We start from the raw sequence: 13406 nt of genomic DNA, 5'->3' as shown, positions 1-13406 counted from the left end.
GGTAGTTATCATGCCTCCTTGGGCTCTTCTTGGCTGTCACGCTTTCGCAGACTTTCCTTGTTTTTGATGACCTTGACAGTCCTGAGGAGTGCTGGTCAGGTATTTGTAGACTGGGCATCAGTGGGATTTGTCTGATGTTTTTCTCATGGTTAGACTGGGATTATGGATTTTAGGGAGGAAGAGCATACAGGTAAAGTGCCATTTTCGTTGCATCCTAGTACGATACATACTATCAACATGCCATCTCAGTGCTGATGCTAACTGTGATCACCTGACTGAGCGGCATGTGCCTCTCCACTACGAAGTCATTCTCTGTCCCCCTTTCACACTGCCCTCTCTGGAAAGAAGTCACTGTGCACACCCAACGTGGGGACGGCTGAGGGCACCAACCCGTGCCCGGTTCACTCGCACATTCCCACGCTGGCTCAAGCCTGCTGCCCAGTAACAAATCATGCCAGGCTCACCACCTGGTCTGAGTCCCAGGGCTGTTGCAGGGCAGGCTGGGCCTCCTTACCCTGTGCTGACCTTCGCCCCCAGGACCCACGCCTGGCCTCTACTGACTCCTAAAAAAATCAAAATCAAATGAGCTTCCTTCCTCCTTGCTTAAAAAAGAAAAAGAAAAAAAAGAAATTGAGAGTAATGCTCCACCTCCTGGAGGGAAGAGTAGCTAAATAAATTATTTGGCATTCTTCTGCATGGGAGATTTGTCTCTTGCATTTATTTATCTATTTAGTCAATCAATCACTTATTTATGGCGCCACAGACATTATTTTATACTTTGCCCACTCTCATTTTTATGCTCATTTTTACCCTTTATTTTAATGCAATCAACAGCAGTCCTGCATCGACCAACCAACTCACCAATAATAATCAGGCGGTTCACTTGACAACCTAGCACATGGTGCCTGACACTGGGGACTATTTCCTGGGACCTTAAGAATGTTTTCCTTCTTATCAGAGGCAATGATGGCTCTCTGTAAGTATTTATGATCTTTCCCCCAAGGTACAGATAACAGGGATTTATTGCAAGAAATAGGCTTACATAGTTGTGGGGCTGGCTAGGCAACTCCAAAATCCATAGGGCAGTCTGTGAGGAAGGGCAGGATGAATCTTCTGTTCACAGGAGGAATTTCTTCTTTGTCAGGGAAGCCTCAGCTCTGCTCTTAAGGGCTTTCACCTGACTGAGTCAGGCCCACCCAGATCATCTGGAATAATCTCCCTCACTTAAAGTCAACTGGTTATGGACTTTAATGACATCTACAAATACCTACACAGGAACACCAAGATCAGTTAGTTAATAATGGAACTATAGCCTAGCCAAGGGGACACATCGGACAACTGGCACAAAGGAGGAGAAAGAGGGGAGAGGAGGAGGAGACAACGGAGAAGGGAAAGGAAAATAAGGAGGGGATAAGAGGAGAAAGAGGAAAAGGAGAAAGAGGTGTAGGAAAAAGAGAAACGGGACAAGGAAGATGCCAGGAGGTCGGCAGAGGGTTTCCATAGCTGAGGTTATGATGAGAAGTAGGATGTGAAAAGAAAAACAAGATGAACTAGATGCTTTACACCACATACAAAGCACTCTCTGCGAAGGATTTATACAGAGCGACTAGACAAGACGTTTTATCGTAAATGCACAGGAGAAGAGGGGGATTCTGTAAGTAGAAACAAAAAGAAGTGGGGACAGTTGCCCTGACAGCAGCAGCAGATCCTCCTTGTGGCCAATCAAAAATCAGCGCCACAGTCTTTGACCTAGAAGTTCTGCTTCAAAGGATGTATTCTGTATTCATTTCTTCTATATATAGTCTACAAACACATTTGAAATAACACAGGTACAAAAAAATTGAAAAATACTGAAATAACACAGGTCCTGAAACACTGCTTGCAAGATTGAAAACTTGCGAGTAACCTAAAAGTTTAGCGGTAGGAAATGGATTAAATGAACTATGGTACAGCCATACGGTCCCCAAAATAATGAGCAGCTTTATATGGCCTGACTTGGGAAGATCTCCAGGATACGCTGCTACGTGAAAAAAGCAAAGTGCAAAGCAGTGGGCAGCTCATGCTACAATCGGTGAGGTATTTCCCAAGGAATATAGATACATGTTGATAAATACATCAGGTATTTCTGGAAGATGAGACCAGAAACTGATAGCTGTGGTTGCCTCTAGGGAGGGGAGGTGAGAAGTGAACTGGGGGACAGAGGAGAGAGGAAAACTTACTCTTTACTACATACTTTTCTGTAGATTTGAATGTTCGCACTATACAAAGTTAAATACCGTATGTGTTGAAAGGGGATGAGGTGCTGTCTTCCCAAGCTTGCTGACCGCCATCTGCCCCGGGTGCCTCATACAGGGCTGAGTGGCACTTCTACAAGTAACCTGCAAAGAAAGCACTTCTTCGGGACGATGCCTGGGCAGGGCTGAAGACCTCGGGAGCACAGGGGGCATTTCCATTTCTTCACCCAACTGAAAGCAGGGGTTGTGGAAGAGCAGGGACTATCCAAGCACGGAGTGGTGAATGCAGAGCCATTTGATAGTGTCAGAGAAAATACTTCGGCCCTTTGGGTCATGACTTATGATTTTAGAATGAGAGCGTTTTGCCACAGAGAGAGCATATTTCATAAGGGCTATAGGGATTATTTACTTGGAGACATCCTAACCCAACTCTATGGATTTTAAACAGAAAACAAAGAGTTAGAAATATGTTCAAGTGAAACTAAAGTTGATTGTAATGGAGCACCTGAAGAATGGCATTGAAGAAAGAAGGACGATACAGCAGTCCCCCCTTATCCCAGGGGTCACGTTCCAAGACTCCCAGTGGATGCCTGAAACCGCGGACAGTACCGAACTCTATATAGACTGTTTTTTCCCTATACATACGTACCTAAAATAAAGTTTAATTTATAAATTAGGCATGGCAAGAGATTAACAACAGTAACTAACAATAAAATAGAACAGTTATAACAATATACTGTAATAAAAGTTGTGTGAATGTGATCTCTCTGATGATCAACCTCATACATAACGGAGACGGCTACTAAGACGGCTACATGACTAATGGGTAGGGAACGTATACAGCATGGAGATGCTGGACAAAGGGACGACTCATATCCCAGGTGGGACAGGCTTGAGATTTCATCACGCTCCTCAGAATGGCGCCCAATTTCAAATTTATGAATTGTTTCTTTCTGTAAGTTTCCATTTCATATTTTCAAACTACAGGGAACTGCAACGGCGCAAAGCAAAGCTGCAGATAAGGGGGCCTACTACAGAATGCCTGGTTGTTCCGGCTGTTTGCTCTTCTCAGAGCCCTTTCCACTATGCTCTATGAGAAACCAACTACCCACACCCCGGTTTTCTTCACTGAACTTGCCCTTCCAGCCCTTGCCTTAACTGAATGGGGGCTCTCTCCTGAGACACCTGCTTTCCTGCAGCCCTCTCCAGGAGAAGACGGCTTCTTCTCTCACACTCTGACGACCACACACAGGGAGGACTGTGGATGAGCGAAGCTTTCTCCTTTCTCCCTGTTGCCAAGTCCACCACTTACGGGTAAACAATTTCTGTCCCTTTAAGGCTCATGACATCTGGCTCTGTAACTGTCTCTGCAACCTTAAAACTATCATCCCAGCCTTCTTATTCAGTAAGAATTTTGGAATCTAGCTTTCAGTTTTCCTTTCTACCCCATGTCCTGTCATCTGCTAAAAGACTCCAGAAGTAACTAGATGACTCTTTGACTCCTGGCTTCACAATTTCTTCACTTTCTCAATTGCCTTCAAGAAAATATCCCGATTCCTCAGCATGACAGTGTCCTTCAAATATAATCACTGGTCTACTCTATTTCCTGACATGGCTTCGGCTATGTCAGAAAAATACTTTCCAGGTCTCCAAAGCCACTGCTAATTTATTCTTCCAGGCCCTCTGCCTGTTCTCATCCTCCTAGGTAGTGCCCATCCCACCCCCACCTACTGTGCCTGTTAAGCATCCATATGAGTGACTCATTTAACCATCTAGCTTTCCATTTCCTGTTCCGCCTTCACTCCAGGAACTTGTTTTCCATTCCATTTTAGCCTCTACTCTCAGAACCACATGTTGGGTTTCTAAATTACCCAGAAAAACATGACGTCTGAGATCTCAAACCCCAGTGTCAGAAAAAACCAGAGGGGACTTCCACTTGTGGCCAGCCAGCATTGAAGAATTTATCCTCCTACCTGAAAAAACAACAAATGGACAGACTATATGGAACAACAGTTTTCGGGTATTCAACATCAGGCAGCACATGGTAAGAAAGAAGAGAAACAAACAACATGAGTCTTACGATTGCCCTAGCCTATGTCTGGAGAAATTCTAAGCCACAGTGCAGAGTGGTGAAATCCAGGCAGAGCCCAGCAGGCTCTCTGAGCTGAGAAGAGAGAGTTGGCAGCCCAAGGAGGCCAAGGTAGCTCAAGTTCACAGAAGAGCACTGGAGAGTAAAGAGCTGCACAAACAGAAAGTTCTGGAGATATGCAGAGGATGTCCCTTGAGACTTCAGCTGAGTACTGGGTAGTGAATACATGTAAAGAAACTACCTAAAGCTGGAAAGACCCACCTGAAAGGATTAGAGGGAAAAATACTCAGAGCTCACACAGGAACCAGATAGTTTGTGTTCCCACCAGCCACAGGAGAAAACTTCGTAATTCGCAACACACTAGGTAGAATACTGAGAATGGTTTTGCCTCCTTAGTGGAGCAAAATTAGGGGGGAAACTAAAAGGCTGCTTTGATTCTGGCTTTCAAAATAGCTTTAAAAACAAGCCTCAAAAAGATCAAATTGTTTCCAAGTAACTTAACTTCCCAGAACAAAGCTTAAGCACATTTATAATAGTACAAAAATATCCAACACCCATTGTGAAGGTAAAATTCACAATGTCGGGCATCCAATAAAATATTAAAGGGCATGTAAAGAAGTAGGAAAGTGTGACCCATAATGAGGAGCAAAAATCAATCAATACAAAGACAAATCCTTCCAAATTTGATGAAAGTTATCCCAATGAATTGCACTCCACAAAGATAAGCAAACCAAACCCAAAGCTGGGGAAGGAAGGAAGGGAGGGAAGGAGGGAGGGACGGAAAGAGGGAAGAATGAATGAAGAAAGGAAGGTTGGTCAGAGGAGGTAAACTAAACAGAGAACAGAAAAACAATGCAGATTCCATATAACCAAAAGTTGCTTCTTTGAAAATATCAACAAAATTGACAAACCTTTAGCTAGACTAAGAAAAAAAAAGAGAGAGAGGAGACTCAAACTACTAAAATCAGAAATGAAAGAGGGTACTTTACTACAGACTTTCCAGAAATAAAAAGGATTATAAGAGACTACTATGAAACTGTATGCGAACAAATTAGATAACCTAGATGAAATAGACAAATTCCTAGAAACACGCAAACTACCCAAACTAAGTCAAGAAAAAATAGAAAACCTGACTACCCAAGTAAGGAGACTGAATCAGGAATCAAAACGTCTCAACACAGAAAAGCCCAGGGCCATATGCTTCAGTAGTGAATTCTACCAAACATTTAAAGAATTAACACCAACCCTTCTCAGACTCTGAAAAAATTGAAGAGTAAGGGAATGCTTCCTAACTCATTCTATGAAGCCAGCATCACTCTGACACCAAAGCCAGACAAACACACTACAAGAAAACTACAGATCAATATCCCTTATGAATATAAATGCAGAAACTGCAACAAAATAATTGAAAACAAAATTCAGATGCATATGAAAAGGAGTATACACCCTGGCTAGGTGGGATTTATCCCAGGAATGCAAGAGTAGTTCAACACATGAAAACCAATCAATGTAGAACACCACATTAAAGGAATGAAGGAAAAAGACACATGTCAATTGATGCAAAAAGAGCATTTGGCAAACTCTTAACACCTTTTCACGAAAAACAACAACAACAACACTCAATGACTTAGGATAGAAGTGAAATTCGTCAACATGATAAATGCGGTATTTGAAGTACCCACCGCTAACATCACACTCAGTGGTGAAAGACTAAAAGCTTTTTCCGTAAGATCTGGAACAAGGCGAGGATGTCCACTCTCACCACATCTATTTAACCCAGGGAGTTCTAGACAGAGCAATCAGGCAAGAAGTACAAGGCATTCAAGTGGACAGGAAAAAAATAAAACCATCTCCATTCACAAAGATGACATGATTTTATACAGAGGGGAAAAAAACCCCTAAAGAATCCCCGTTCAAATCTGGAGGACATCATGCTAAGGGAAACAAGCCAGTCACCAATGGACAAATACTGTAAGAATCCACTCATATGGGGTACTTAGAGCAGGTAAATTCATAGAGACAGAAGGTAAAATGGTGGTTACTAGGAACTGGGGGCAGGGGAAAACGGGGAGTTACTGCTTAATGGGTACAGACTTTCTATTTTGAATGGTAAAGGGTATTATTGGAAATAGTGGTGATGGTTGCACAAGATTGTGTAATTTGTGCCAGTGAACTGTACATTTAAAATTGGTTAAAATGGCAAACTTTATATTTTATATATATATATATATATATATATATATATATATATATATATACACACACACACACTATTTTAGAAAACCCACGTACTGCAGCACATAATTACATTGCTTACAACCAGTGATAAAGATAAAATCTTAAAAGCAGCCAGAGGAAACAAGAAATATTATGTACAGAGAAATAAAGATAATGATTACGATTTATTGTCAGAAAAAATGCAAACCAGAAGTCAGTGGAGCAACATCTCTGAAATACTGAAAAAACACTGCCAACCTAGATTCTATGCTCAATAGCTATACAAGGGTAGAATGAACCATCCAGTGATGAAAGTGCTCTGTATTTTGACTGTGGTAGTGGTCACACAAATCTATCTACACGTATAACTAAATACACACACACACACACACAAACATACACACAAAAGAGTGTATGTGAAGCTGGTGAAATCGGAATAAGGTCTGTGAATTGCATCCAGGTCAATTTCCTGGTTGTACAGCGTTACCACCGGAGGAAACTGAGTGAAGGGTATTGGGTATTGGGGTTTTTATATTTCTTTTTTGCAACTGTCTGTGAATCTACAGCTGTCTCAAAATAAAAAGTTAAAGCAAAACCATACATTTAGTATCTTACTGTTCCTACGGGGCAGGAAACTGGGCACTGCTTACCTAAGCTCTACAGCTCAGTATCTCACAAGGCTGCGAAGTATCAGCCAGGACTGCGGTCTTTTCAAGGTTCAATCGGAGCAAGATGTGCTTTCACGTTCACTCTGTGCTTGATAACAGGATCTGGTTTTTTGTGGACTGCTGGACTGAGGGTCTCAGGTACTTGCCATTTTGGCCTCTCCACAGAGCAGCTCAAAACATGGTGGCTGGTTTCCTCAGAAGGAGCAAGCAAGAGAGAGCAAGAAAGTCCTAGCAAGGTGGAAGTCATGGTCTTTCGTAAGCTAGTCTTGGAAGCAATATCCTATCCCCTGTGCTGTCTTCTATTTTAAGGTCACTAGGTCCCGTCCACACTCAAGAGGAAGGGATTATACAAAGGCAAGAATACCAGGACGTGGGCATCATTGGAGGGACCTGTCTACCACAGTAGCCAAAGAAAATACTTTAAAGGATGCGTAATAAGGTCATTTGAGCCACCAGATATAATGAAATGTATAGCAATTAAAACAATTTTATAGTGGTCCAGAAATAAACAAAAAGATTAAATAGAACTGCATAGAGTTCAGGAGACGCAAGCATTGCTAAGAGAAAAAAATTGGAAAATTAAATGTCCATTAATAAGATATTTAAAAAAATTAGGCAAACGGGGAAATTTAAATAAAGATTGGTACCTTGTATCAATATCAATATCCTGGCTGTGACATTATACTATAGTTTTGCAAAATTTTGCCATTGGTAGAAACTGGACAAAGTATACAAGAGACCTCTTATTATCTCTTACAATTATCTCAGTAAAAATTTCAATTACAAAAGAATGAGGTGTGTGTGTGTTTGTGTGTGTGAGAGAGACGTTCACAATATATTAAGTGTAAAAAGAAAGTTGCAGAATATGTATAGTATGACCTCCATTTTGATAAAATATGTATTACCTATTATAAAAATTTTATAATAAAATGTATTAAAACTAAGTAAAACAAACTTTTATTTCATAAGTACAAGAAAACATCTTATTATATCCCTCTACCACACCCGCCAAATATATTTTGCTTTTGGAGTTCCCTGTCTTTGTTAATGGTATAACCACCTCCTACGATATAAATACGGGAGTCTTTCTCTACCTTCTCCTAATTCCCATTATTCATTTGGTTATCAATATTCCTCAAGATCTAGTTAATCCGTTCCTTTGTCCTTTATCCTCACTCATTGTTTCTTGTCTGAATTATTACAATAACTTTCACGTTGGTTTCCCTGACTTCTTATTTGCTAAGAGAACTCAGATGTACACGGGGAAGAAATATGCCCTAGGCCAGGAGATAAAGGGCAGCGTGTTGATTGTGGGAGAAAGCTCCTGCTTTCATGACATAAAGGACAGCCAGAGCTGGTGTCACTACTTTGTCCCTTTTTCCTTCCCCATACATGAATATGATTCCTGGAGCTATAGCATCCATTCTGTGACCATGAGGCAACAAGCATGAGGGCAAAAAGCCAACATGCTAATGAAAGTTGAATATAAAGACAGAGATTGAATTCTTGATGCCATTGCGAAGCCATTGAATCAATACTGGCAACCACCTATCTCTGGATTTCTTATGTGAGAATAACAAATCCGTTTAGGTCAAGTTCTCTGGAACTTACGGCCACACAAATATCACCATGTCACTTTCCTACTTCAAACCCATCAATTTCAGGATACAGCCCATTCTTCATGGAAGCGCATGCGGTATCTATCAAGATTTGGCTCCTATCTCCTTTCCAGATGCATCTTCTACCGTGATCTCCGCTCTCAGGCATCATCGTACTGGACCTCTCAGCAGCGTTTTCTGTTGATCGTGACTTCCTTTTTGGAATTCTGGGAACTGTACTCAGCCTTTGCAAGGAGTCCTCTGCATCTTCTTGGCCTCTGTATTTGTTCGGATACCCCCAGGACTCAATCCTTTAACGTCTGCTCCTCTTTGCACTCAAGTCTTCGGCGCTGTCACCTAATCCCGTGGTCTTAAACACCACTTACGTGATGACGACTCCCAAATTTCTAGGCCTAGCCTCAACCACTCCCCTCAACTCCAGACTCATTAGTCGATTGCTTATTCAACATTCTCCACATGGATGTCTAAATGGCACCTCCACCTAAAGACAGGACTCTCTATCCCCTGCCCCCAACCTTCTTTCCCCTCCATGGTCTCCATTTCATTACACAACATCCCTGACTCTGCCTCATACCTCACATCCAAGCCATCAGCTACTCCTGTTGGTTCTACCTTCAGAATCCATCCCTACTCATTCTCATCAGCTCCATTACTACCAGCCTCATCCAAGCCACCACCATCTCTTGCCTGATCACTACAATGGTGTACTAAGCAGTCTCCCTGCTGTCATCATCACCTCCCAGTATTTACCACAAAGCCTAAGTGATCCTTTTCAAACCATAAATAAAATCATGTCACTCCATGCTTAAAACCTTCGAATGGCTTCCGCTGCCACAAGGAATTACAGAATTTGGTCCTGGAAACCCCTATGACCTCATCTCCTACCACTCTGCGCTTGCTGACGCTGCACCAGACAAGATGGCCTCCCCCACAGTGCCGGAGTCCTTGTGCTGGCTGTTCTCTCTGGCCAGAATGATCTTCCCTCAGGTGGCTGTATGATCTATTGCCCGAGCACCTGATCTAAAATAGCAACCTGCCCTCACGCCCACTCTCTATACCATACATCTGCTTTCTCCGTGGTACTTATCACCACCTTCTATATATTTATTTATTGTCTGATGCTGTATTCCCAGCACTTAGATCACTGCCCGGCACATGGTATTCACTCCTTCAATAAATATTTGCTGAACGAATGAATTAATGACTGCTGGTTCTTAGAACAGTAACTACCTAATTGAATAAATATATCTCTGTATCCCAGGGCCCGGCATAGTACCAGGTATATAGTTGGTATTCAATAAATGTTTGTTGAATGAAACCGGTAAACATGCTCTTATCTTACAAGCCTTTTTTTTTCTTTTAAAGATTTTATTGGGGAAAGGGAATAGGACTTTATTGGGGCACAGTGTGTACTTCCAGGACTTTTTTCCAAGTCAAGTTGTTGTCCTTTCAATCTTAGTTGTGGAGGGTGCCGTTCAGCTTCAAGTTGTTGCCCTTTCAGTCTTAGTTGTGGAGGGTGCAGCTCAGCACCAGGTCCAGTTGCGTTACTAGTTGCAGGAGGCGCAGCCCACCATCCCTGTGGTTGAGAGCCCACTGGCCCATGTGGGAATCGAACCAGCAGCCTTTGGAGTTAGGAGCATGGAGCTCCAACCACCTGAGCCACCGGGCCGGGCCCTGGCCTTCAATTTGTAAAAGACACAACATCTGTGAAGCCCACTAAAACCAGGAGCCTGTAACCATGTTCACATTTACTAAATGTCAAAATGAATCCAAAGTGATGGTCCACTTCTGCTATTACGATTTCTATTGCACAGCCTCCTGACAACACTGGTATTAGCAGACTCTTTAGTATTTTTCAGTTTGATGGATATAAAATGAAGCACATTGTAGTTGGACTGTGCATTTCCCTGATTACTGATGAGGTAGTTCATCTTTTCATTGCTTATTGGTCACTCCTGTTTCCTCTTCTGTGAAATGTCTGTTCATGTCTTTTGGTCAATTTTCTATTGGGTGGCTTCTGTTTTTCTTATTGACATACACTAGTTTTTTAAAAAATATATATGTATACATGCATATGTATTTATGTGTGTACACACACACACACACACACACACACACACACACAGGATAGTTACCTTTTATCAGTTATGTGAATTGCAAATATCTTTTGCCAGATAAGACTTTTTAAATGATGTCTTTTGATGAACAGCAGTTGTTTTTAACATCGTCAAATATATCAAACTTTCTTTTATGGTTTGTGCTTTTTATGTTTTGTCTACGAAATCCTTCCCTAGACTGAGGCTATAGAAACATTCGCTCATATTTTCTTCTATAAAGTTAAAATGTTTTGCTCAGCACATCTGAGCTTGATCCATCCACAACTGATTTTTGTGTGCAGTAGGAGGCAGCGATCTCATTTCATTTGTTTTCCTATAGGGATAATCAACCGTTCCTGCCCTGTTCACAGATAGTCCACACTGTCCCCACTGACCTGCAATGTCACCGCTGTCTTCTAGGCTCTCTATTCTGTTCCCTTGTTACCTCTGCCTATTCCTGTGCCAATTCCAAACTCTCTTAATGATTGCTTTACGATAAATCTTGCCATCTCTTTATTTTTTTAGAAATGGAGTTACTTAAGATGAAAATTCTTAAGGCTCTTCATGCACAGTGTCAAATAGCTTTCCGGCAAAGTTGTACTGAGTTACACTCCCACACACAGTGTGTCAGGGCCTGCTTTATCACATCCTCATCATAACATTTTAAAAAGCAGTATTGTGCTTAAAAACATGGGTTTTTAGAAACACATAGGCCTGCATCCAAATCCTGGCTCTACCATTTATAAATATGGGACTTTAGGAAAGTCACTTAGTTAGTCTGAGCTTCAGTTTTCTCATCTGTAAAAATGGGCATACTACCACCTACCCTCAGGGCCATTGTGGGGATTAAAGAAGAGAATGTGTTAAATTGAACCATCTGAAATTGCCAACGTTCAATCTCTTTTTGACCTCCAAAAATGTTTTTCATAGGGTTCAACCTAATACATAAAACAGTATCTAGCAGATCACGTCACTAAATGGTAGCTACTGAAATTATTATTATGGAAGCAGAATGATAGAAACGAATGGCATCCTTATGGAAAGCCCCAATACTTAGAAGAAATAAGCAGAGATAATCTCCTAAAGAAAAACTTCAGGCCTTTTTATATGATTTCACTTAGGTGTCAAGTATAAGATAAAGGTAGAGGGTTGTTTTTTTGTTTTTGTTTTTTTATCCATGAGAGGTACATATTGAAGAATTTAATGGCAAAACACGATGTCTGGCATTTGTTTTAAAATACTACAGACCCCCTGCAAGAAAGAGGATAGGATAGATGAGAGAAGACTGGCAAATTGTTGATAACTGTTCAAGTTAGATGAGGGCTTCATTATACTCTTCTACTTTTAAGCACGTTTGGAATTTTCCACAGTACAAAGTTCAAAGTCAAGTCCAACTCACTGTCCGAATTCTGATTTTCTCCTCACTAAGCAACATTCTGATTACCATGTGTTCTCATGTAGATTTGTCAACTAGCAGGGCACGCACTAATGAGCAAATACGAGTTACACTTCTCACTGCGGGTTAATCAATTAGTAAATGTTTACATATCAGTTTCATTTAAGGTCAGGACACAGCTTCGATGAAGGCTACCTGTGGTTGGCTAACTGGGTGGTCATCTGGTCTTTCCTGAGTGGATGTACTAGCTTCCAATGGTTCTGCATTCACTGGTTTACCAGAATGCCTTGCTGTTGCACTTGAACTACAACACTGGTGGAATGTGATTTAGGAATTGGAGAGCTGTGGAATTAGAACCAGGGGAGGTCCACCTCCCTTTTCCTACTCATTGTTACTTGTAATAATAAACCAGTTTACACATACTGAGTGCTTACTATCTGGCAGACATTATTCTGAGCACTTCACAATATATTATTTCATTTCATCTGTACAGTGATCCTACTATCTTACATTTACAGATGAGGAAATGAAGGCCCAAGGGACTTGCCTAAAGCCCCAGAGTTTGAGCACAGGAGTTTGACTTCAAAGCCATGTTCTCAGGCCTGTGACATATTACCTTAATTTGCAAACAATGCCAAAAGTCTAATTATTTTGTAAATCATGCACATGAGTATCTCTGACCTGTCTCTAGGCTCTGAAGTAGCTTATTACAGACCGGACAAGTAAACGTGTCCCAGGTAAAATGAACAAGGATAGCTATGTTGGAGAACAGAAGAGTTCGTGGAAAGTCCGTTCCACTTTTGTAATGAGTACTGGGGGCAGGGGAGCAGGGGGGCGTAAGCCCTTTTACCTACATGTTGAGAGACTATCTTCTAAGTCTTGGGGTACTATCTATGGGAAGACCTGCCATCTAGGGAAGGCTCCAGGCAGTCCTCTTTACATAGCTCCAACTGACACCCAAAGCATTTTGAGGCCTTGAAATTTTAATAATTACAAGTTTGCATGGAAAAATACAGAATTTATATGTTATAAAATGAGGAGCCTTTGAAACTAGAAGTCAGCTGACTAAACTGGGATGTAAAATGTG

At 41.5% G+C, this 13406-nt stretch overlaps 1 protein-coding gene across 3 annotated transcripts in view; it reads right to left on the bottom strand.

Moving 5' to 3' along the window:
* Window positions 1-13406, bottom strand: part of TAF1 (TATA-box binding protein associated factor 1) — a 78866-nt gene continuing 65460 nt past the window's right edge. Inside the window, exons 38-39 of one of the 3 annotated variants that reach the window (XR_016020002.1) lie at window positions 2740-2883; window positions 2282-2378 (exon numbers count right to left, since the gene is read on the bottom strand). Coding sequence is in view for 2 of the 3 variants with exons in the window: in XM_074324340.2 (XP_074180441.1) it covers window positions 118-154 (37 nt within the window). In the remaining variant the exon portion in view is untranslated. Of the gene's footprint in view, window positions 155-2243; window positions 2379-2739; window positions 2884-13406 lie in introns of those variants that run through there. The other 2 variants (XM_074324340.2, XM_074324341.2) reach the window with 2 other exon arrangements.

Source organism: Rhinolophus sinicus, chromosome 18 (genome assembly GCF_057876585.1).
Source record: "Rhinolophus sinicus isolate RSI-liver-muscle chromosome 18, RSI-T2T, whole genome shotgun sequence".
In the NCBI taxonomy this organism is placed as follows: Eukaryota; Metazoa; Chordata; class Mammalia; order Chiroptera; family Rhinolophidae; genus Rhinolophus; species Rhinolophus sinicus.
The sequence above is the reverse complement of the archived record's forward strand: the minus strand, read 5'-3'. Positions and strand labels throughout refer to the sequence as shown.